Source organism: Pipistrellus hanaki (assembly GCF_964339955.1).
Source record: "Pipistrellus hanaki genome assembly, chromosome: 10".
NCBI classification, from domain to species: Eukaryota; Metazoa; Chordata; class Mammalia; order Chiroptera; family Vespertilionidae; genus Pipistrellus; species Pipistrellus hanaki.
Genome location: NC_140512.1, coordinates 57,520,058 through 57,543,354, shown reverse-complemented (window position 1 = coordinate 57,543,354; position 23,297 = coordinate 57,520,058). Strand labels below are relative to the sequence as shown.

Here is a 23,297-nt window from a genome sequence, read left to right as displayed (position 1 = left end):
TATGAATGTACTGATGATCAAACACATTCAGATTTCAGAATGAAGCACAGTGTAAGATGTATCTGAATGAAAAACACAGAAAGGACTCCACGCATCAACTCTCAAATCCTTCTATAAACTGGCCCCTCTTTATTGCCCATTATTCCTTACCATGCTCCCTCCTACCCCGTGAGACAGACCTTACACTTCCTCATCCCTCTCCCCATCCCACTCTCCATCTCTGCCCTGCTCACCCACCATGTCCAAAATCTTAGATGTTCTTTCTCAAACCTTTCTTGAATTATCAAGTGTACCTCCTCCATGAAGTTTTAAATGGAAAACTTGAACTTGCAGTTATACATTTTCTAAAATTCCTTAATATCTATGCCCAAATTTAGCATTTAATTAAATAATTTCCCCCCTTCTACTTATCTGCATGTTTGTCTATTTTTTTTCAACTTAGTCACATAATTTAAAATAATACCTCCTCTTCATGCCTCTCCCTAGCATTTCTGTCAATATCCTACTCCACATTTCATTTCTCTCCCTAGCTATTCCTACTGAATGCTCAGTCTACCTGAAATTGGGATTATACCTGCTCTATCCTAAAGAAGACTTCTGCACCCTGTTTCTTTTTCTGCCAAATTTCTTGAACAAGCATTCTTTCCTCTACTCTCTCAATCAAGTTCAAGCCCTGTTCAATTTCACAACGTGTATCTCCCTATTACACTTCCTATGCCTCAGCCACCCCTCTCTGCAGCACTGTGTGCATCCCCATCTTATTTCCTGGAGACTAAGAAGGCAGTGACCTCTCACCCTTCATTTCCTTCCAAAACTCACCTGATCAGTTTCCTTTTCTAGAGTTTTTCATTGTCATCCCTCATTTCTGCTCAAGCTCCAAGGGCAATTGCACCTCTGCCCTGGTCTTGAACTTCCAGGTCTCCATCTGCCATTCCCTAATTTGTATTTTTAGTGCCAAAAGCTCTGTGGGGTCCCAGACCTTATGCTGCCACCTGCTGGGCAGTTCCATGGGGCTACATCAAAACCAAATTCAAGTCAGTCCCTCCAATTCACCATTCATTCAGTCCTCTCTGTTAGGTAAGTAGTAACTATTTTCCTAGACCTAGCTGGTAGAGATTTAATATTCCATCACTAACTACCACCCTCAGTGTTAATCACTCACCATGTAGTATAAATACTACCTACTAGACTTCTGTCCTCTGTGGTCTGCCCCTAACGCAAATGTCTTTGTTTAGCCCATCACCAGAACTGGGTGGTCCCTAATTGACCCTTTTCCTTTCTCATCCCTGATCTCCAATTCTCCTCACACTTCTACAGAGGAATCTTCTTAAAATAGGCATCTGAGCAATGCCCTGGGTAAAAAGCTTCAAGTAATTCTACCCTAGAGGGAGGAAAGAGCCCAAACTCCTCAGCTCTGGAGCTTCTGGAAAGAACTTCCAGAACTTGTATGATCTGGCCCCAGCCAGTCTCTTTAGCTTCATCTGCCCTCATGTTCCCTCTCACTAACTATGCTCGCTCTCACTCACTCCAGCCTCCCCTGCACCATGAACAAAAGAGACTTGCCCTGGACCCTGCAATGGGCTGCCCTCCTATCTTCACACAGCTGGCAGCTTCTGGCTTTTCAGGTCTCTTTGCAAATGCCATCTACTTGGTGCAGCCTCCCATGACCACACAATTGAATTGCTCCCCTTTATGCTATGCCTCTCAGTCACCCTTTCACATTCTCTCTGCTATTTCCTATAAGCATGTCTCAGAATCTGGAAGTCTCTGTTCCTTTATACATTTATTTATTTTGTGTCTATCTCCTCACACTTGGATGCAAGCTCTCCTCACCCAGCTCCCTCCACAGCATGGCACCTATTCCGCTCTGCTCCTATGCCCACTTTAGTACTTATTGTAGTATATCTTTTATTTGTACAGCTGATTCCAAAGGAAGTGAATTGAAAGAAAGGAGGATATATCAAAATATGGACATGAGGGAGGCATGTCTGCTTATAAAATACCTATTCAAGTTTTGTAATATTCAGTAGAGAGGATTTATGCATCTTTGTTAACATTACCCATAATGTTTTATGGTTTTATTATCATGCTATAAACAGTAGCCTTTACATTTCATTTTTCATGTGTTAGTGTCTTATATAATATATGTAAAAAGGATTTTTGTAAATGTATGTCTATTGATTTCAGAGAGGAAGGGAGAGGGAGAGAGAGAGAGAGAGAAATATTGATGATGAGAGAGAATCATTGATTGGCTGCTTCCTGCACGCCCCCACACTGGGGATCGAGCCTGCAACCCAGGCATGTGCCCTTGACTAGAATCTAACCTGGGACCCTTCAGTCCTCAGGCCAACCGACACCTTATCCACTGAGCCAAATCAGCCAGGGCATAAAAAATATTTTTTAAAGTTTATACTGACCTTATATTTGTGATCTTGCCAAATGTACTACTTAGTTCTAAGTAATTTTTAATATTCCACAGATAAAATGGGTAATTAAAATGTTTAATTCTTATATTTAAAATATGAATATTTAATATCACTACTATATTTAAGCATAAGATATATAAAATGAAAAATCATAGCTGCTAGTGCTATTCAGAAATGAAAGGCAATCGCATAGGGGACATGGATTAAAGTAGTATTTTTTTAAATTAATGTCTTATAGCAAATTATTATGATCCATCATTTTTACTAGAGAGCAACATCATGTCTTGCTTATTTGTCCATACCCCCCTCAATCCTAATAAAGTGCTTTGCCCAAAGTAGAAACTGAATAAATGCTTTTTTAAATAGGACTGAAATACCCAGCACCTGGCGCATGCCCAATAAACACTTGTTGTTTAACTGTAAGAACCAATGGTTACACCTGTTTGTTGAATGAGCAGTGTGTGCTCAGCCCTTCCGGGAAATCATGACAGAGACATAAGAAAATAGAAAATACCCTCATAGTTACCCACATAGAAACACTTCATTTCTCCGATGATGATAGAACGAATGCTCCAAGGAAAATATGCAAATGGCTACCTGTGCACTTCTTTATGTGACTGTTCCTTTTTCCATGTGATCCTAGCTTGCATCCAAAATTCTCCTCCCAAAATTCTGCAAACCACACATTTCTTCGATTATTGGCAAGAGTTCGGCTTCTAAAGTATCGATCAAATCCTATTTTAAAGAAGAAAGGTATGATTTTAATATTCTTTCAAAAGCAAAACCAAATACTATCAGAGCTTTTAAGTGGATATTATGTTATACTGTGATTGTTCCATGAAAAAAAAAAAATGCGAGAGAACCAAAAGCTTCCCTTACGGCAAAAGCCAAGAGGAATCCTTGGGCAACATCTCTGCCCCCACCATTCACCATTCAGGAACCTGGCACTAGAGATGAGTGTGACAGAAAGCCTGTTGTCATCTCAGCCTCCCCCTCCTCTAGCTCTCCCAGTGACAGTGACCAGTGACCTCATGCTAAATAGTCAGAACCAACTCAGACTTCTCTCTCTCTCTCTCTCTCTCTCTCTCTCTCTCTCTCTCTCTCTCTCTCTCTCTCCTCTCTCTCTTTCTCTCTCTCCTTTCAGGGTTTAATGTTCAAGTCTTCTATGCTTCTACCCACCTCATAATTTATCTGTCCTATATGTTTCATTTTCAACTAATTCAATTAACTAATCAATACTAATAGAATCTTCTGAGTCATGGCTAATGGGCTAAAGTGTCAGCCTGCTCAGGTAATGGCCACACTGAAGAGAGACCAGCTGGAAATAATGCCTTACTCGGAAGGAGAGTGGGAAAGGGAGAAATTTCAATCCCTGTCAGCACCATTGGCAAAGGCGTTTGGGAGTCAAGCTGCCTTGCAGGGATGCTCCACATCTTTGCTGGAGGGTTTATTTTATCCATGGGGTCAGCCCAGCATCACGTCTTCATTTTCTAATTAGCAAACCCTCTCCCTTCAACCGCGCTATAACCATCATATATGCCCATGGAAATGTTCAAACTTAGAGGGTGACATCATGAAAACGGCTAACATCATGGAAATATGTAAGGCCAGCTATAATTGCCTTTCTTTTTTTAAAAAAATATATATTTTTTATTGATATTTTACAGAGAGGAAAGGAAAGAGATAGAGAGCTAGAAACGTCAATGAGAGAGAAACATTGACCAGCTGCCTCTTGCACACCCCCTACCAGGGATGTGCCCGCAACCAAGGTACATGCCCTTGACCGGAATCGTATCTGGGACCCTTCAGTCCACAGACAGATGCTCTACTACTGAGCCAAACTGTTTCGGCCTATAATTGCCTTTCTTAAAAAAAATACAGTAGGTACTCTTCTAATAAAAATTGTATGTGCTGGGTTAAATAATGACTGTCTTGGCAATTTTGCCATCAGAACTAAACACTCTCTCCAGGGTCATCCATAATGGGTGTGTTTCATTTTTGAGTTTTGATACTCTGGTTTCACCTTTGAGTTTTGATTTAATTGGAATGAAAAAAATTTCTACCATGCATCCTTACCATCAATCGATGCTCTTTTGGGCAAAATTGTCACAGCCCCTTCTGCAATCTCCTCCTGCTGATAAACGGGTGCTATTTTAGATCCCCAACTATCCGAGCCAATCCAGAGAAAATGCCCACTTTGGTTTAATTTTTTTGCTGCTTCCAATATCCTCCTATCGAAATAAAAAGAAATAAACATACCACATTTGTCAAGAAACACTACACTTATGAATGTTACAAAATGGCTATATCAAGTTATATACACTCGCTAGGGCACCATTAGACAATTATTCTCACTGCCGGAGGCTTATCATCTTCTAACGAAAATATATTGGTGACTTTAATTCCAGCACCTGTTAATTAGCCTTATCCTTAATCGTATTCCCTTCATTCTATCAACCTGACTTGTCTCACTTCTTTCAGTCCCCGGGTTTTACTCAATAGACATTTCAGACTTAGAAACTCGAAGGCTGTTGTGTCACCGTGCACCATAAGGCAAATTGCATAAGAATGTTTCAATTCCTGTGAAATCTCACAAGACTTTATATTGAACATAAAATATGTTAGAAAAAAAAGGAGATGGGCCACAAATCTGATCCTACATAAGGAAGAAAATTAATCAGTACCTGATATCATCTTCATTGGCAAACATAATCACTGCCCGGGCATTAGGTGTTTCTAGCAGACGTTTGATAATCTTTTCAAACTCTCCAGGTCTTGGTTCACGTGGGATTTTCTGCGATTGAGCAATGCAAACACCACCTATTTTTTTTTTCAAAAGAAGACATGACTCAGCAAGGGCATTTATTTAACCAACTTAATGAGGTTAGCTACTTTATGAAAACACATGACTTGGTATAGAATATTGCTTCTTTTTCTTGTGATGAAAAATTTTAAGATATACTATCTTAGCAACTTTAAAGTATATAAAATATTATTATTAACTATAACCACTGTAATGTACATTAGCTCCTCATAGTTTATTCAATCTGGCCCTCTTCTCCTCATTACCATTATTATACTTCACTTAGCATACTTTTCTCAAGTTCCATTTGTGTGGTCACAAATGGTAGTATGTCTTTCTTTCTCATGACTGAAATATACATGTATATATATATATATATATATATATATATATATACATACATATATACACACATATAAAAAGTCACATCTTCTTTATTTATGAATACTTAGGATATTTATATCTTGAGTATTGTGAAAAATATGTTACAAAGAATATAGGCATGTAGACATCTTCTCAAGATTCTATTTTTATTTCCTTTGGATACATAACCATAAGGGGATTGATGTATCAGATGGTAGTTCTAGTCTTAATTTTTGAGGAACATTCATACTGTTTTCAATAGTTACTGTACCAATTTAGATTTTTATATCTTGAGTATTCAACAGTGCATAATGGTTCCCTTTTCTCCATATGGTCACCAAGATTTTATATCTTGCCTTTTTTATTGAATTTATTGGAGTGACACTGGTTAACAAAATTATACAGGTTTCAGGCGCACAATTCCACAACACATCATCTATATACTGTATCATGTGTTTACCACGTCAATCTCTATCCATCACCATTTATCTCTCCCATACTCTTCTCTTCCTCCCTCCAGCCCCCTCCCCTCAGCAATCTCCACACTGTGTCCATGTCCATGAGTTTTTTTTTCTCTTTTTTTTCCTTTTATGTTCATTCCCTCCATCCCCCTACCCAACTCCCACCCTCCAACAGCTATCAGCCTGCTCTGTATCTAGAGTTTGTCACTCTTTTGCTTGTTAGTTCATTTTGTTCATTAGATTCCACATATGAATGAAATCATCTAGTACTTGTTTTTCTCTGACTGGCTTATTTCACTTAGTGGAATACTCTCCAGGTATCCATCCATGTTGTCACAAAGGGTAAGATATCCTTCTTTTTTATGGCCCAGTAATGTTCCATTGTGTAAATGTACCACAGCATTTTTATCCACCCATCTACTGATGGACACTTGACTGCTTCCAAATCTTGGCTATTGTAAATAACGCAGCAATGCACATAGGTGTGCATGTATTCTTTTGAATTAATGTTTCAGGTTTCCTTGGATGAATTCACAGAAGTGAAATCACTGGGTTATAAGATAGCTCCTTTTTTAATTTTTTGAAGTAACTCCATACTGCTTTCCACAGTGGCTGCATCAATCTGCATTCCCACTAACAGTGCTACTTTATAAAAACACGTGGTTTGGTACAGAATATTGTTTCTTAAAACATCTGCCTTTCTTGACTATTAAAAGCAGTCATGTTTGTTTGCATTATAATGTATGTGTCAAATACATTACATCAATTACTTAATTATACATCATGTTTTTTTCCCAAGTTTAAGCATTATTTTTGTGGCTGTCTATAAGAAAATCAAATATATATATAAAGTGTGATGGGAGGTAAGGAGTCAAGGAAGAAGGACCCTTTTGATTCATTTAATACAAGTCAAAAAACAAGTATGATAAGAAAAGCATGAGTAAGACTTTCTTATGTATGAAAACACTAATGGGAAGGTCCTTTTGATACTTCTATTTATTAATAGAGTTCCTTTAAAGTTGTTTTCATCTTATAGCTCATAGCATGGCAGCAAAATTCTTATGCATTAGCATAATGACGTGTCATGAACCAAGTGGTCCTCAGGACTATTTGAGACACAGGCAAATCCCAAAGATTCAAACCCTCAGTTGACATATGTCTCCATCATGAAAATCAAAATGGTAGAAATCCCACCCCACTATTACAGAAAAGAACTCTTCCCTGGCCTTTCCTTGTAAGGCAACGAGAGACCAAAAAGAAAAGTTTAAGGTAGATCTCTTCCACTGGGCTAGGATAAAAGAAGAAGAAAGGTTTCTTGGTGGCAATAAAGCAGAGAAATAATATGCTAATATTAGGGGTGTGGAAAGCAATATCAGCAATATGTTTCAGTTCTATTATGTTTTGAGCAGGCTTTTTGAGTCAGTTGAGTACTAAATCATCTTTCATACCATTGCGTGTGTAGGAAAAGGCATTTTTACTCCAAGCAATAAGAGATACATTCAGATACCCATAAGTTACTGGATGCCATTATATGCTATGCATTAGACTGAACACTGGGAATACAGAGTCCAATCCAGGAGTTATCATCCAGTTTTGGAGATAGACATTCCAATAAATTATCATGGAATACAGGATAAATTTCAAAATTAAGAGATTATACCATAAATGAAAGCACAGAAGAATATGTAACAAAAATGTGTAAGAGACGTGAATTTTTTTTTAAAGGTAAGAGTTTCTTTAAAAAATATATATATGTTTTTATTGGTTTTAGAAAGAGAGAAAGGGAGAGGGAGAGAAAGAAATATCAGTGAGAGAAAACCATCATTTGGCCTCCAGCATGCCCCCTACTGGGGATAAAGCCTGAAACCTGGCCATGCGCTCTGACAAGGAATCCTACTAGCAACTTCTTGGTACATGAGAGTACATTCAGCTAACTGAGCCACACTGGCCAGGGCTGAGAGAGATGGATTTTTTAAAAAAATATATATTTTACTGATTTTTCACAGAGAGGAAGAGAGAAGAATAGAGAGTTAGAAACATCAATGAGAGAGAACCATTGATCAGCTGCCTCTTGCACACCCCCTACTGGGTACATGCCCCCAACCAAGGTATATGCCCTTGACCGAAATTGAACCCGGGACCTTTCAGTCCGCAGGCCAATGCTCTATCCACTGAGCCAAACCAGCTTTGCCAGAGATGGATTTTAAAGGACAAATACAACCATGTAGGGACAAAAGTGAGACATTTCTCAAAGAGTCCAAGTATGAAAGAACCTTGCTTGATCATGGCCTATGATAGACTGAGGTTGAAGTTGGAAAGAATGGCCAGGCCTAGCTTGAGTATTGCTTTGTTATTCAAGCCAAGTAATTAGGGCTTTATCTTGAAAACATTCATTCATTCTGGACCTATTGAACATTTTTGTTAGTTCTAAGGAATCCACTGAAAATTCATAAGCAGGAGAACTACAGGATGGGCTTCATGTTTTCGGGGAAAAATCTCTGGTAACCAAACAAAGAGGGCATGTCTAATAGCCAGACAATAGATGTCCAATGTATTGTGATCAGATTTAACATTCATATTAATAATGAATAATTAACATTCTAGATTACTGGAGATTTATTTTTTATGTATTTTATTGATTTTTTACAGAGAGGAAGAGAGAAGGATAGAGTTAGACACATCAATGAGAGAGAAACATTGATCAGCTGCCTCCTGCACACCCCCTACTGGGATGTGCCCGCAACCAAGGTACATGCTCTTGACTGGAATCGAACCTGGGACATTTCAGTCCGCAGGCTAACACTCTATCCACTGAGCCAAACCGGTTTCAGCTGGAGATTTATTTTTCTTTACGTTAAAGCAGTCAAAATTATCCCTGCAATATCTTTACTAACTTTACAACATGGTCTTCAGGGGTGGGAATTGCCCATAATCCATAGACTGAGCCTGTAGTTAGCTAGACTACTGATATGCCATTAAAGTTGAGATGATGGATTTATTCTTTCAGAAATATGTATTGAGTACCCACTGTCTGCTAGATTCTATGTGGGGGCCATGGGATGTCATGGTGAATATAATAAATATGGTCTCTGACTTCACAAAGTTTAGAAATGTTCATGAGCCAGGCTTAATGCAAAACAAAACCAAAAAAAGCGCATAATAAAAATTATGGCAAGTTCTTTGGGGAAGAGCAAGTGAATTTAATATAGAGGATTATTCAGGAAAAGCCTCTCAAAAGTGGTATCACTTAGTTGAGGTCAGAAAGGAGAGAAAATGGGAGAGGAGAACATGGAAAAGGGCAGGGAAGAGCCAGGGAGTTCACAAATGATGGGAAGAGAAATGTAAGACAAAGATGAGAGGTGAGTGTGAGATAAGAGGTCAGATTACGCACAGTTGTGCAGGCCAATGGAAGATTATGAATGATTAAAATGCTTCTCAAGTTCCTCCCTAAATGTTTTAGTAGCCCATAAGAACATGTCTTATCTATGAATTTTATGGAAGAAAAATGGATGAGGATTGCTGCTGTAGCAGGCAACCTGGAGTGGAAAGAATTGGAGGCAATGAGCCCAGCTGGGAGTTTATGGAGACAGGCAAAGGGAAAACACAGTGATATCCAAGCTAAGGAGCAGCAGATGGAGCTGTCAGAATGTGAGTTAGAATCTGTGGTGCTTGGTACTAGGTTTTACAGCCTATTGAAGTAGGATTGGCAAATGAAAATCCTATACATTTAGGTTGTGCTGATGTGATCTAAGTAGGAAGCAATTAGGAACCACTAAGCATAACTCCAAGGTTTTGGCCTTTGGAACCAGTATATGCAGTGCCATCATTAAGCAAGTAGGAAAAACTCAAGTAGGAGTGAGCAGGTAGGTGGAAGAGAAAAGCACGATTTAGATTCAGGACAGGTTGTCTTTGAAGTACCCATGAAACATCAAACTGAATATGTGGGTCTGGAGCTAAGGAGAGCGAAGGGAGATGTCATTACAATTTTGTCAGATGCTGACACAGTAGGTAGTTGAAGTGTTGGGAGTGAAGAGATTACTCAGAGGAAACATTTAAGTAAACAACAAGAAAAGGCGAATGATGGAGCTAGGAAAACCCACTAGCTTTGGAGAGGGGGACAGTGAATGAGTCTGGAAAGGAGTGATCACATAGCTTAGCAGTAAGTTGAAAACTATGCCTAATATCTTTAAAAATTAAATAAACAATAGACAAAAAAACTGTGGTGAGTGGAAGCATTAGGTAACTATAAAAATGTAAAACCAAAACTGCAACACTCTCTAGGGAACAATAGCTGCTTCAAAATATTACTGCCCTTTTAATTAAATTGCTGTGATTACTTAAGCATCCCATTAAAGATGCCATATCCTAAGTATCATTCTGAGATTACTACTGACTTCATAGCCAGCAAAAATGAAGGCTGGAAAGTTTTTATTAAGACTATTTCATATGAAGCAAACAGGCAATCTAGACATAAACTTTAGCCTGAATGCAATGATTTATTCATGTATTCATTCAGGATCTATTAAACATTTTTGTTAGTGAAGTTAGATTTACAGTCTAGATCCATTTCACATTTTTTTTATTCCTCTGCCTCACCTAGGATTTGTCATCATGGCCAATTTGTAATTTTTAGTAAAGGGGGACTGCATAATTAATTCACTTCAGCTGAACAAATACTTATGGAGAACCTACTCCACATGTTTGCTCTTTGGAGCTTGATGGGTATTTTATTAAATATGGGCTGTGTTGCTTCTCAAGTGATTGGAGTTAGAAGATTAGGATTCTTTTCTTAGCCCTGAAACTCATTCACACCTTTTGTTTTCATGTCTGTCAAAAAGGAAGACAATTAATCCACTCATAAGTGATCATTGTCTACCTAGTTTCAGGAGCTACAGACATTCATAGATCGCCTGTCCTCAGCAGTCATATAATTAAACTAGAGGCCCAGTGCACAAAATTCATGAATGGGGGCGGGGGAGATCCCCTCAGCCCTAACCGGCAATGAGACATCCCTCTCACAATCTGAGACCACTGGCTCCTAATTGCTCACCTGCCTGCCTGCTGATTGCCCCTAACTGCTCCCCCTGCTGGCCTGGTCACCCCTAACTGCCCCCCCCTCCTACCAGCCTGGTCACCCCAACTACCCCCACTGCTGTCATGGTTGCATCCAACTGCCCCTCCTGACAGCCTGGTCACCCTAACTGCCCTACCCCGCTGGCTGTTTGCCCCTTACTGTCCCCCATGCTGGCCTGGTTGCTCCAAACTGCCCCCACACCAACCTGGCCATGCCTTACTGACCCCCTGCCAGCCTGGTCACCCTTTACTGCCCCCCTCTGCCAGCCTGGTCACCCATAACTACCCCCTGCCAGCCTGGTTGACCCTTATTGTCCCCCTCTGCCAGCCTAGTCACTCCTTACTGACCCCCTCTGCAGGCCTGTTTGCCCCCAACTACCCTCCTGCCGGCCTGGTCACCCCACACAACCTGCTGTTCTGTTGTCCATCCTGGTTGTTTTGATTGTGGCGGCCCCGGGCTTTTTATATATTAGGATGACAAGAGGTACACATAAGAAAGGCCAGATAAAGATGTAAAATTTTCTAATGATGAAAGATAACAACATAAATATATTAGTAAAAATGCAGTAACAAACAATGTCCTATGACTTCATAAGATGTCATTATATACTGTTAGAGTTTGTTTTAAAAAAAAAAAAAAAAAAAAAACAGTGAAATTTAATTGAACATTCAGGCTTAATAATAAAAAAAAAAAAGTGTTTTCCTCTAGTGCTCTTTATCTATTGTTTTAATTTTTTCAAGAGACTTTCTGACTTGATTTAGACTCCTGGAGTGGGTAGGAGGAAGAGGAGTTGCCTTCCATCGAAGAACGTGTCTATTGCATCTATTTTTCCATATCTCATTCTGAAAGAGTACTGATCATGTACAATTCTAGGGACATTAGCTTTCCTATTCTGCAGGTGTGCTCAGTTCTGCAAGAAATAAATTTTAAAGCTTAGCACATAGGGGTAAAATGTTGAATGGAGGAATTTATAACTGACTGCTATCTAGAATTTCCTGAATTCCTGGCCTATATAAATATTTTTCCTTTTGATTCTTTAATGATAATTAAAAGATCATTTGTTCAACTGAACACTGTAAGTGTAGGTACATTTACAAGACCTGTGATCACTTCTTCCAATCTCATTCACTCTATGACACCTCACTACCCCTAATAGCAACCTCTATGCTTGGTATCATCATCTTACCTATTTCTGATGTGGAAACTGAGAAATGGGGACATCAACAACTAGCAAGAGGCTGGGACTTAGATTCAAACTAGAGCAGTTTGACTTCAAGTCTAGACTTTTCCATCCTCTTGCCCATCAATAATTGACTATACCTGTTGCTTAATGGTTTAGTGGGTACAAATAATTGATGAATAAGATAAAGCAAATTTAAAGACTCATTTAGAAGAACCAGCAGGCCATCCCTTGTAATTCTAATTGATAGCTATATAAATATAGTACTTCCGTTGACAATTAGGAACTTAATTAAGATACTTAGAACTCATGCAAATTATATAACTGACTTAAATTTCTTTAGTATATATATAACCAGTCTACTCTCAATAAAAAATAAATTAAATTAAATATTATACCTTAAGTTTGTTAAAAAATTATGTCAAAAAATAAAAAAGACATTTTTCTATTAAAAAACAAAAATATAAACAAATAAATGAAAAAGCTTTTCTAATTGCCCCTATAAATATATGTCCTCAGGAAGACTTTTCTGAGGTCTCTTCTTCCGCTTGATCTTTTCACTGGAGCAACCACAATAATTGTATAATTTTTTAATTTTGTTATTTGTTTTCACCCTAAACTATAAGCTCCATGACTACTGAACCCTGTCTTTCACATTTTCTACCAAACCCCTGACACCTACCACTGTTTGCTACATAGAGACTTCAACAAATATTTGTTAATTAATAAATGCAAGATCTGTAATAGATGCTTCTGATAGAGACATAGATATAAGACAATCCTACCTTCAAATTTCTTTTAGCAAGTAGGGAAGAAAAAGATTCATGTAAATACATTTGTAAAAATAAGTGGCATAAAAAAATTGGACCAGGTAATTCAGAGGAAGTTGCCATTGAAATGGGCGCTATCTCCCAAAATAGTTTTTAACAGGCTGCTATGAATTAGAATGTCACTTTGGCTTTAGTTTATTCATCTACAGAGTGGCACGATAATTTGCTCTTTTTTATACAAAAGAAAATGAGTAAACAATTCCATTCTTAATTTTTTTACCCTTAGAAAGCTGAGACTCTTGTGAGCGGCCCAATGTCTCTGGTTGTTTCCATGCGTTGGTTTGCTAGTGCAGAAAGGTGTTGTAATGAGAAAGAGAACAGACTTGGAGCCAAAAGACCTGAGAGTGAGTCCTGTGTGACTTTGAACTAGTCTCTCATCCCTCAATTTCTTTACCTCTGTGACAGGTTCATAATAGCTCACCCATGACATCAAGAAAATGCAATTACAAAGGGTAAAATGATATAAAGTTCTATACAAAAAGACACATCATTATTAAAATTATTAATGATAATAATAACCATGACCAGATAAGCTCCAACACCAAACCTGAGGTGGGAGATAGTTGATAATTAGATCTAATACATGGGATTGTCAACAAATCATATTCTTAAATCCTTCACCATTTTTGTATATTATCAACTATCTTAAGTTCTGAGAAATGATGCTTGCCAATTGCCTATAATGATTATATTATATATTCATGTCTACAAATGATTAGATTTCACATTTCACCTCTTATTGGTTAACACAATAAGATAGAGACCATCTCAATGTGAGAGAATATTAAAAGTTAGTTACATCCATTTCTCCAAATTCCTAATTCCTACCCAAAGGATCCAAGTCCTCTTTCAAAGGAAATTCACAATATTGCAAAAATCTAGGTTGAAAACTCAAATTTACTCTTTAAAAGAATAAAAGAATGGCAAACACTATTAAACTATTAATGGCGCCAACTATTAAGAAGCATATTTGTTGTGGAAATAGCCACAAATTCTGATTCACTTAAACATTTGCCCTACAGATTATTAATGGGCTAGAACCTAAAATCTGAGACAATACGGTAGCAGATTGAACTCCCCAGAAACAGACCCTTAGAAGGAGTTTGAAATGTATAACTATCCTTGGCATCCACCCTATGGAGGGCTGAGGAATAAAGTAGGATTGGGTGAGGAGATGGCCAGCTGATTTTGGCCAAAGACAAACACCCAAGGTCACCAGGGGCTTTGAGGCTAGGATGGCCTCCAGAGTTGTTCCTGAATCAGACCAGGAAGGCAGGGCCATTATACCCGCACTTCAATCAGTCATTGGATGTTGGCAGTCTGGCTAAGGGGGGCAGAGACTTTGTTCAAGGCAGCTCTCTGTAGCCAGGTAACCATTCCAGGGGCTATGGAGCAGTCCCTGAGGCAAGGGCAACAAGGCCTTCATTGAATGGGCATCAGATTTATAGAGAAATTAAGATGAATCTCTGAAATAACAATGTAAGTTAAATCCCTGATAAAACTGCATTGTTTAATTGCAAAACACCTCTTCAAAGAGGACTTAATTATACAGAGAAAGGCAATGTATACAAATAGTATCAAACTGGAATGATAGCCATCTCAGAGAAGAAAAACAGGACCATAAACTCCCTGGTATTTAGAGAAGTTTTGAAAAGGCAATCTGAAAGGATAAAAAATCATGTTTTAGTTGTTACTTATTTTTAAGAACAAAATATCTATTAATATTTGTCCAAGGAGAAAGATAAAATAAGAAACAATGTCAAGGCACCAAGTTCCAACTGTGATAAAAATCAAGAATTCAAGTCTTAGAATGAAATTACTTACAAAGCTACGCATAGAATATTAAATGCGATTTTCTTTTAAACAGCATGATTACTACCTGTCTCTCAAGTTTTTTCAGAGTTTTGGTCAAGTTAAGGTCTAAGTCAATCAGATCAAGTCTGATTGTATAAATTGATAGATCTGCATGACAGACTTTGATTTTCGGGCATCAACAATTCAACATACAATAATTTGCTGTTTATCCATTGTTAAAGAGAATAACTAAACTTTTAGTAAAAAAAAAAAAAAAAAAAAAAAAAAAAAAAATGGCGGAAGCCGGTTTGGCTCAGTGGTAGAGCGTCGGTCTGCGGACTGAAAGGTCCCAGGTTCGATTCCGGTCAAGGGCATGTACCTTGGTTGCGGGCACATCCCCGGTAGGGGGTGTGCAAGAGGCAGCTGGTCAATGTTTCTTTCTCATCGACGTTTCTAGCTCTCTATCTCTCTCCCTTCCTTTCTATAAAAAATCAATAAAATATATTAAAAAAAAATAAAATAAAAAAATGATGGGTCAAAAAATTTTACTAACCAAAAAAAAAAAAACGTCTTATAATGGACTGATTTTGAACTAATAAAAACGTGATATAGCCAGTCAATTAGTATTTATTTTTTTATGAATGCAACGTTAGATAATAGCAATGAAAGAACAAGTTTTTGTCTTTTTCTTCAAGACAATGTTAACACATAAACTCTTAGTGTCTAGATCCCAATTCCAGTCTGAGAGAGGGAGCTTTTCTCCTCACCAAGTAATTCTCTGGACACCAACTGTCCTACAATTCACCTCAATCTGATGCTATTGATAAAGGTATAGCATCTGAGTACACATTTTAGGGGTCTGGCTCTGAAAGACTACCCTCCTCCCCAGCTTGTTACCTCTGGTTTTCCTGGCAATCAGCCCCATTCTTAGGTTAGCTAAGGGTTTTTCCCAAGTCGCCTTATTAATATAACAAAATACAGCTCAATCACACTCATCACTTCAGAAATCCCAAAGGTCTTAAGAGCTCTGTGCCAGACACAGAGATAAAGAACAAGTATATATTTCTTACTACAAATCACAGTTCTCCACCCTGATTACCCTTGGCATAATTTCTTTCCATCTTTCTGGAAGCATAAGTAAAATAACAATTTGGCCTAAAGTCATTGGCCTATTATGGATAGTCGAGTGAAATTTGTTTTAAGGTTCAAATAAGTGTAATCACGCCTCTTGTAACAGTATTTTCACTTTTTATGTGGTATACAAGTGGGACTTAGCAGAAAAAGTGCATAACATGATGAAAGTGTGTGCTTATCAGCCTAAAGTGCACTTTGTGAAAGAGGTCTCTCTCACACATCACAGTAAAGAAAAAGTGTTATCTCTAACATGGACAATTACACTTAAAGCTGTGCTTATTCTCTCTCTCTCTCTCTCTCTCTCTCTCTCTCTCTCTCTCTCTCTCTCTCTCACACACACACACACACACACACACACACACACACTGCATGTCTTTTTCCTCCTATCAAAAGCCATGTGGTCTCTTAAAGGGACCCTAAAAGCAATGAAATGAGGGAATGAAGCTCCTGCTACAGAAGCATGAGCCAAATACTACTACTTCCTTCTGTGTCCCATGAAGAGCAGCAATATGGACAATCCACTATGAAAAGACTGGCACAGAGAACCCCTCCCCTGCCCGTCTCCATGGGGATGCTCAGAGAGATCATGATGGTCTGGAGGCAGACTGGGCTGGGATAGGTTCCCAAGGCCCATGCCCAGGCATACCAGGCTTTCTAACTCAGCCATAGCTGTCACAGATCCAAGTGTCTGCTCAGAAGAAGAGTGATATGGTGGTTACAAATGTCATCTCTGGGGCACAACATCCTGGCCCTTCACTTATTGGCTATGTGACTGAGTAAGTTGTGGGACTTCTCTGTGCTTCTATCCTTCACCTGAAGATTGAAAAAAATACTGATATCTTCCAAGTAGATTAATAAGAATTAAATAAGTGCTTAACAGATCACTTCCCCCCCCCTAGAAAACATGTTAGTTGTAAATTATTAAAATAAAAAATTATAAACCTCATATGGTAATTCAATTTCACCAAGCAATAGTCATCTGTATCATTTTTTGTAGACACCTCAAATTTCATTCCCCAAATTCGTAGAATAATAAATCTTACTAGAGATTCCAGTCAGTGGGGATGTTAACTGCTGAAAGTTAGAAGCTAGAGCTAAACTTCTAATGTGTTGCCTCTTCCCAAGCCTGAAAACTGGAAATCTCTGAGGAGTCATGGGCATGAGTAAAGAAAGAAAAGAGAAAAATAGAGGGGAGAGGCTAGACAGCAGACCATCCAGACCAGACGTATTTTTGGAGGTGGGCAAGACATGAATTCTCTATAGGGTCAAACAGTAAACGTGGAGTTAGGAACTGTTGGAGAAGGAATACTTGACTAGTTTTAAATAAGTTTTACTAATGTGTGGTGTGTATTTGCATTTATTTGGATTAGTTTCTTAGAACAGTTATTTATTGCCATAATTAGCTAACTAATATTAAAATAGGAAGAGAGCAAAGGGGAGGCCAGACATTATAAGCACGGTCATCTGGGCCACTTCAACAGGAAGCAACAACTTGACACTCCCTGGGAAACCACTGGTCCGTTCCCTGAAAATCACTAGGGGAAATGGTCCAACAAAGGGAAAGACAGGCACATGTGCAGTGAAGTCCAGTTGAGTAGGGAAGGTACTTGCCTGTCAGTCTAGTCTACAGAACAAAGATCATGGCGAGAAGGCAGAGCTACTGCAAGCAAGTGCCCGAAATCCTAAAGGCTTAATTGTTTAAGTTCCTAGTTCAGACCCTGAGACAAAGGAATTCTCTTGCTTTCTTGCTTGCCCTTACACTCTCTTGTTTCATAATGGGCACTTGTCCATCCTCCCTCCATAACCAGGTGGCCATAGAAGCCACATGGCCTGTAGAGGCTGAAAGAAATAATATAGAAAAATTCCCCTGCTAGCCCAGACTTCCCGTGAGAATGTGACCTTTAGAACTGCCCCAGGAAAAACAGGGTATGAGCCACACAGCACCAGACCACCAGACTCAGCCCCTAGAGGTAGTAAACTGGATGTATTATCAACACAGCACCAGACCACCAGACTCAGCCCCTAGAGGTAGTAAACTGGATGTAGTATCAACGTCCTGCGGCGGTTCCACCCTGTTCCTTGTGATAATGTCTATCCTCCCCTCAAGGAATTCCTGTCCCTCTTTCTAGAAGACCCCCTCCCCTTGTCCTTTGTTCTAACTTTGCGGTTTTTGCCTTTATAAGCCTGTAAGAAGTTCTGCTCGGGACTTGACTTGGCTGCTCCTGCGTGAGTAACAGGTCAAGTCCCAGCATGCTGGAATTAAATCCTCTTGCTGTTTGCATCAAGTGCTGTCTCTTGCATTTGACTGGGTTGTCGCTGATCCTGGGTCAGGGCAGGGGTCTCCTTCGGGGGGTCCAACAGGCCCATGGCAATGGGGGCCTCACACACAATGGACTGCAGCTGGGAACACAAGCTAAGCTAGCCAGATACTGGACCAGATTGGATTTTAATATGAAGCAAAGACTCTGGGCAGTGGCTTTGATCTTAACCCTGCCGAAGAGAAAACGGAACTTTCTACATGGTGAGCCTGAGGGAGACGGAAACTTAGAGGAGAACTCCCTTCATGTTATATCAACAACAAAGCTTTCCATGATAGCTCATCTTCCCCTGGGGACCTCGGGAAATTCTCATTCCTGCCCTGCTCCTGGAATTGCACTTCCACCAGCAACAGGTGGAGACTCACAGGACACCCCACCAATAACTCTTCTTGGAATGTTTGGGGTTTTTTTTTTTATTTTGTGTTGTCAGTTCATTTGTTTGTTTTGCCATTTCAGAGTAGGTTTTCAGATACTGGGGCCAAAATGACAGGAAGATTTCAAAAACTAAAACTAATTCCCTATACATGCTCCAATGTCCAATATGACTCTGAGAAAAGAGAAATTTCATATTTTCCAGCTCATTGCCTGGAAAAACTATTATGTCCAAGGCTATTAAAATCAAAGTGAGCACTGTTTAATTTCTTACTCACTTTGAACTAAAAAAACAAAAAAGGTAGTACTGGGCTTTGAAGTAAGCCTTTGCCTACTATAATGAATTCAGAAATTAGTAATTCAGTTCCAGATTAGGAATTCATTACAGAATCACATCCATTAATTTAGTGATGGGGAGAGAGGGCATTGACAGCATCTATTCCTTTCTCAATTCTTCAACAACTATTTATTGAGCTCCTACTACATGTCAGATAGTTTTTAGGCAGAGCACACAACAGGGAGCCATACAGAGAAGGCCTCTATCTTTGGAGAGCTCATATCTATCTCTAGGGTCCAGTGAAGCCTGATACCTGTGAGCATTCACTAGGTGTGTGATAAGTGAATGAGCAAGATCCTCCTGTTTCATGATATAGTGGATTGATCTAATAAAGAGGTAATACACATATCCATGTATTACAAATACCATCATTCAGAAAAAGCCAGAGCACCTCAGCATCTATGCTATGTCTGTACACAGCAAAGCCATTGCCAATACCTTCTGAAAATGAGAAACTCAACTGCGTATCAATAGCAGCTATCAGAGCTTGCAAACTATGCGCATTCTTCTATCCAGCACGCGAGCAATATCTTATTTTACATATCAGTGGTCCAGATATTGGCTTTTAATCGGTGATCTTTACTCAAAGCAGCAAATACAACAGATATGCAAAGTAGGCTAGAATTCTCGATTTAAGGGAGAAGAAAGTATAGCTGAAAAGATTACTCTTACTTTAGCTAAATAACTATTTCAAGCAAGAATTGCACCACAGCCAATGTACAGTAGTAACTAAACTAAGAAATAGACTTTAGAGAACAAAAATAACCACCAAAAGCTTTTAAAATCTCAATTTTTAAGCAAATGCAAGTACTAGTGGTGTTTTTCTAGGTAATACAACATCATTTTCCACTGCAGGGTTTGATATATGTGTTTGAGATACAAAAAGGTTAAAAATATAGTTACATATATAACTTATTGGATTCAAAATAGAACTAAAAAGAGAAGAGAGTTTTTTGTAGCAAGCTTTCTTAAATTTTAGTTAAAGGACTCTTTTATTTTAAAATTTTAACACCTTTATTAAAGTAAAATTGATACATAAAAGCTGCACATATTTAATGTATACAATGTGATGATGTGTCTGCACATACACCTATGACCCTATCACCAAAATCAAGATAATAAATATATCTATCATCTCAACAAGTTTCCGTGTGTCCCATCAGTGTGTGTGTGTGTGTGTGTGTGTGTGTGTGTGTGTGAACACCTAACATGAGATCTAACTTCTTAGCAAATGTTTAATTGCATCATACTGTACAATTAACTATAGGCACTGTTAACTATATGTTGTACAGCAAATATCTAGCTCTTCTTCATCTTTCAACCCCCTCCCCCAAGCCCCTGACAACCACAATTCTATCTTGTTTCTATGAGTTTGACTATTTTAGAGATTTCTTATAAGTAGAATCAGACAATACTGTCCTTGTGAGACTGGCTTATTTCGCTTAACATGATGTTCTCCAGGTTAATCTGTGTTGACATGAACAGTGGGATTTCCTTCTTTTTAAGGCTAACTATCATTCCATTTGATATGTAGTCCACATTTTAATCCACACATTTAAAAACGGGTATTTGAGTTGTTTTCGTATCTTGCCTTTTGTGAATAATGCTGCAACAAACATGGGAATATAGACATCTCTTCAAGATCCTGATTTCAATTCTGTTTGATAACTACCCAGAAGCGAGATTGCTGAATTATTATATGCTAGTTCTGTTTTTAACTTTTAGAGGGACCTACATACTGTTTTCCCTAAAGGCTGCACAGTTTTACATTCCTACTCACAGTGTCTGAAATCTCCAATTTCTCCATATCCTTACCAACATTTACTATATTTTGCTGTTTAGTTGGGATTTTTTTTTTTTTTTTGGGGGGGGAAGGTTATTTGTTTGCCTTTTATAATTGCCATCCTTTCAGGTGTGAAGTGATGCTCACTGTAGTTTTAATTTGCATTTCCCTGATGATTAGTGATGCTGAGCAAATTAAGTACAGACCTCCTGAGTCTAACCCTAATAAGCCAAGTATACTCATTGTACTTTCTTACTGTCTCTGAGTAACTGTCTCCAACGTAATGAAATCCCCTGAATATACATAATTCAACATAGTATCAACAGGTAAACTAGTACAATCAAAATGTTTTATACCATCAAAACTAAACAATTAAAAAATTTTTTTTGTTTGAGGTTGGACAAAAATGTCCTTTATTAACATCCTCTCCAAAGAGCGTCCTGAAGGCTTCTATTTCCCATGAGCCCAGGCATGCCTGAAATTACTCAGGGAGCATTAACTGAGCTCTTACTGCATGCACAGTGCTCTGCAGGATTCTGGAGTTGCAAGATGAATAAGAAGACCTGGTCCCTGCTCTTGAGGCACTCAAAAATAAAACACACAATATATAAATGAATATTACAATTTGAGGTGAGAAATGTCGTAATCCAGGAAAGCCTAGGTACAAGGGAGCAAGAGAATGGAGTCGCCTAACTGTGAATTAGACTCACCGGCTCCTGCCCGTCACTGTGGGAATACATGGCCAGAGAAGCGTGAAAAGTAACTGAATGCCACATTGATGTACACCAGGACCAACAAGTCAGAAAACACTTCCGAAGTGGGCTAGGATTGCTTTAGCTAGCCAGAAACCAGAAACCAGCAAAATCTATTTCTAATTGGCACTAAGTCAGCAGACATGTTTGGTATTTCCCATGAAAATGTGATTGCCTATAATACTTTAAATATTATGTAGTAAACACCCAGCAATTTATGTGACAAAGGGGATTTAATTTCACTTTCCCACAATAGGAAACAAACAACTCACCCTGGGGAAAAGGGAAGACAGAGAAAAAAATATAAGTAACCATTAAAATGGCCTATTGAAGGAGAAATAGCAAAGCATCAGTTCTAAGAATAAAGGATTTCAGTTGGGTTCAATAAATCTTAATCATAGCTAATCAAACAGCTGTACAAATGGCATTGTTTATTTCATGCTAAAATATGTCAGAACTTGTGAAAACATTTTTTTGAATTTTTTATTCCTATTCTTGAGCCAGGGCAAAAATCATATCATTTCGGTATTCACTATCGAACACTCTTGCTAAAACCAAGAAACTTCTAGATCTTCAGTGACACAGGAAATTTGGCAGTATGTTATAACGTTCTTTGTTACATCATATCATTTATTGAAAGACGTTCTAGAAAGAACATTAAACTTTCAGTAATCCCAACACCATCCAAACACAAGAAATGAAAACAGATCAGAACCACAAATGACAAAAGGATAACAATTTGTTACCTCAGAAATTTCTGTGATGTGGTTTCTATAATTTCTGTTCATGCAGTGAGTTCTGAATAAAACACAAACTCTCTACAAGTGCATTAGATCTTAACATACACAACATGTGAACAGCTACAACATGAAAAGCAGTATGGCTTGTGTTAAAAAAGCCTGAAATAGGAATAATATGCCAGATCACTGGTTCTAACCTTTCAACAAGTTTGCTTGTGGTATGACATATTTCTCATCCCCGCATTGGATCAACGCCCACATTTCCTCTGCCTGACCTTGGGCGGACATGGCCTCCATGGCTCTGTTTCCTCATTTGTAAAAAGAAGTGTTCTAGACAGGAGGATCTTAAGATTCCTTGAAATTTCAACATTTTGTGTTGCTATGAATGTACCACAGACACTACCTCCCGTGAGCACTGTGAGTTATGTAAGTTCTAATATGGAAATAGAACATCATGTAAAATGCAATAAATCATTTTAAGAGCTTAGAAGACACACAAGAAAATGTGTTCAATTCAAAATTATGAAACTTGGCTTCATTAGACAGAGCTTGAAGGGAAACTTAAAAACTAATTTTTGCAAGAGAATTAGACCCTCAGTCCGGTGCTTGGGGTCTGGACACCAGTTCTTTGGAGCACTGTAGTTCCTGGTTAGTCCAATAAAAATACAATGGGAGCGAGGGTTAGGCATAGGCATGAAGATGCACGCATCTCCATGCTGATTTGTCCTTTAATACATTTCATTACTCTATTCAATAATAGCCTCCCTTCCCTCATCGTTAAATTCCCCTCTCAGATATCTTTCCCTACTCCACTTTCCTTTCCTTCTGTCCTTTTCTCCACCCTTTTCAAAAACCAGGAAATGGTGACAAGCCACCACAGCATCCTTCCCATGACTTCTGTCCTGTTTCATGAATAAAACAGCAGAAGCA

The 23,297-nt window shown here is 38.5% G+C and overlaps 1 protein-coding gene and 1 long non-coding RNA gene across 5 annotated transcripts in view; one reads left to right on the top strand and one right to left on the bottom strand.

The window, feature by feature from the left end:
* Positions 1-23,297, bottom strand: part of GRM8 (glutamate metabotropic receptor 8) — a 717,908-nt gene that overhangs the window by 365,600 nt on the left and 329,011 nt on the right. For all 4 annotated transcript variants that reach the window (XM_084897670.1, XM_084897672.1, XM_084897669.1 and 1 more), the window contains exons 4-6: positions 5,111-5,246; positions 4,503-4,657; positions 3,024-3,161 (exon numbers count right to left, since the gene is read on the bottom strand). In XM_084897670.1, coding sequence (XP_084753796.1) covers positions 3,024-3,161; positions 4,503-4,657; positions 5,111-5,246 — 429 coding nt within the window. The remainder of the gene's footprint in view (positions 1-3,023; positions 3,162-4,502; positions 4,658-5,110; positions 5,247-23,297) is intronic.
* LOC311629261 lies at positions 17,903-18,350 on the top strand. The gene is made up of 2 exons (XR_014796177.1): positions 17,903-18,035; positions 18,094-18,350. It is a non-coding gene; the product is annotated as an uncharacterized lncRNA (long non-coding RNA).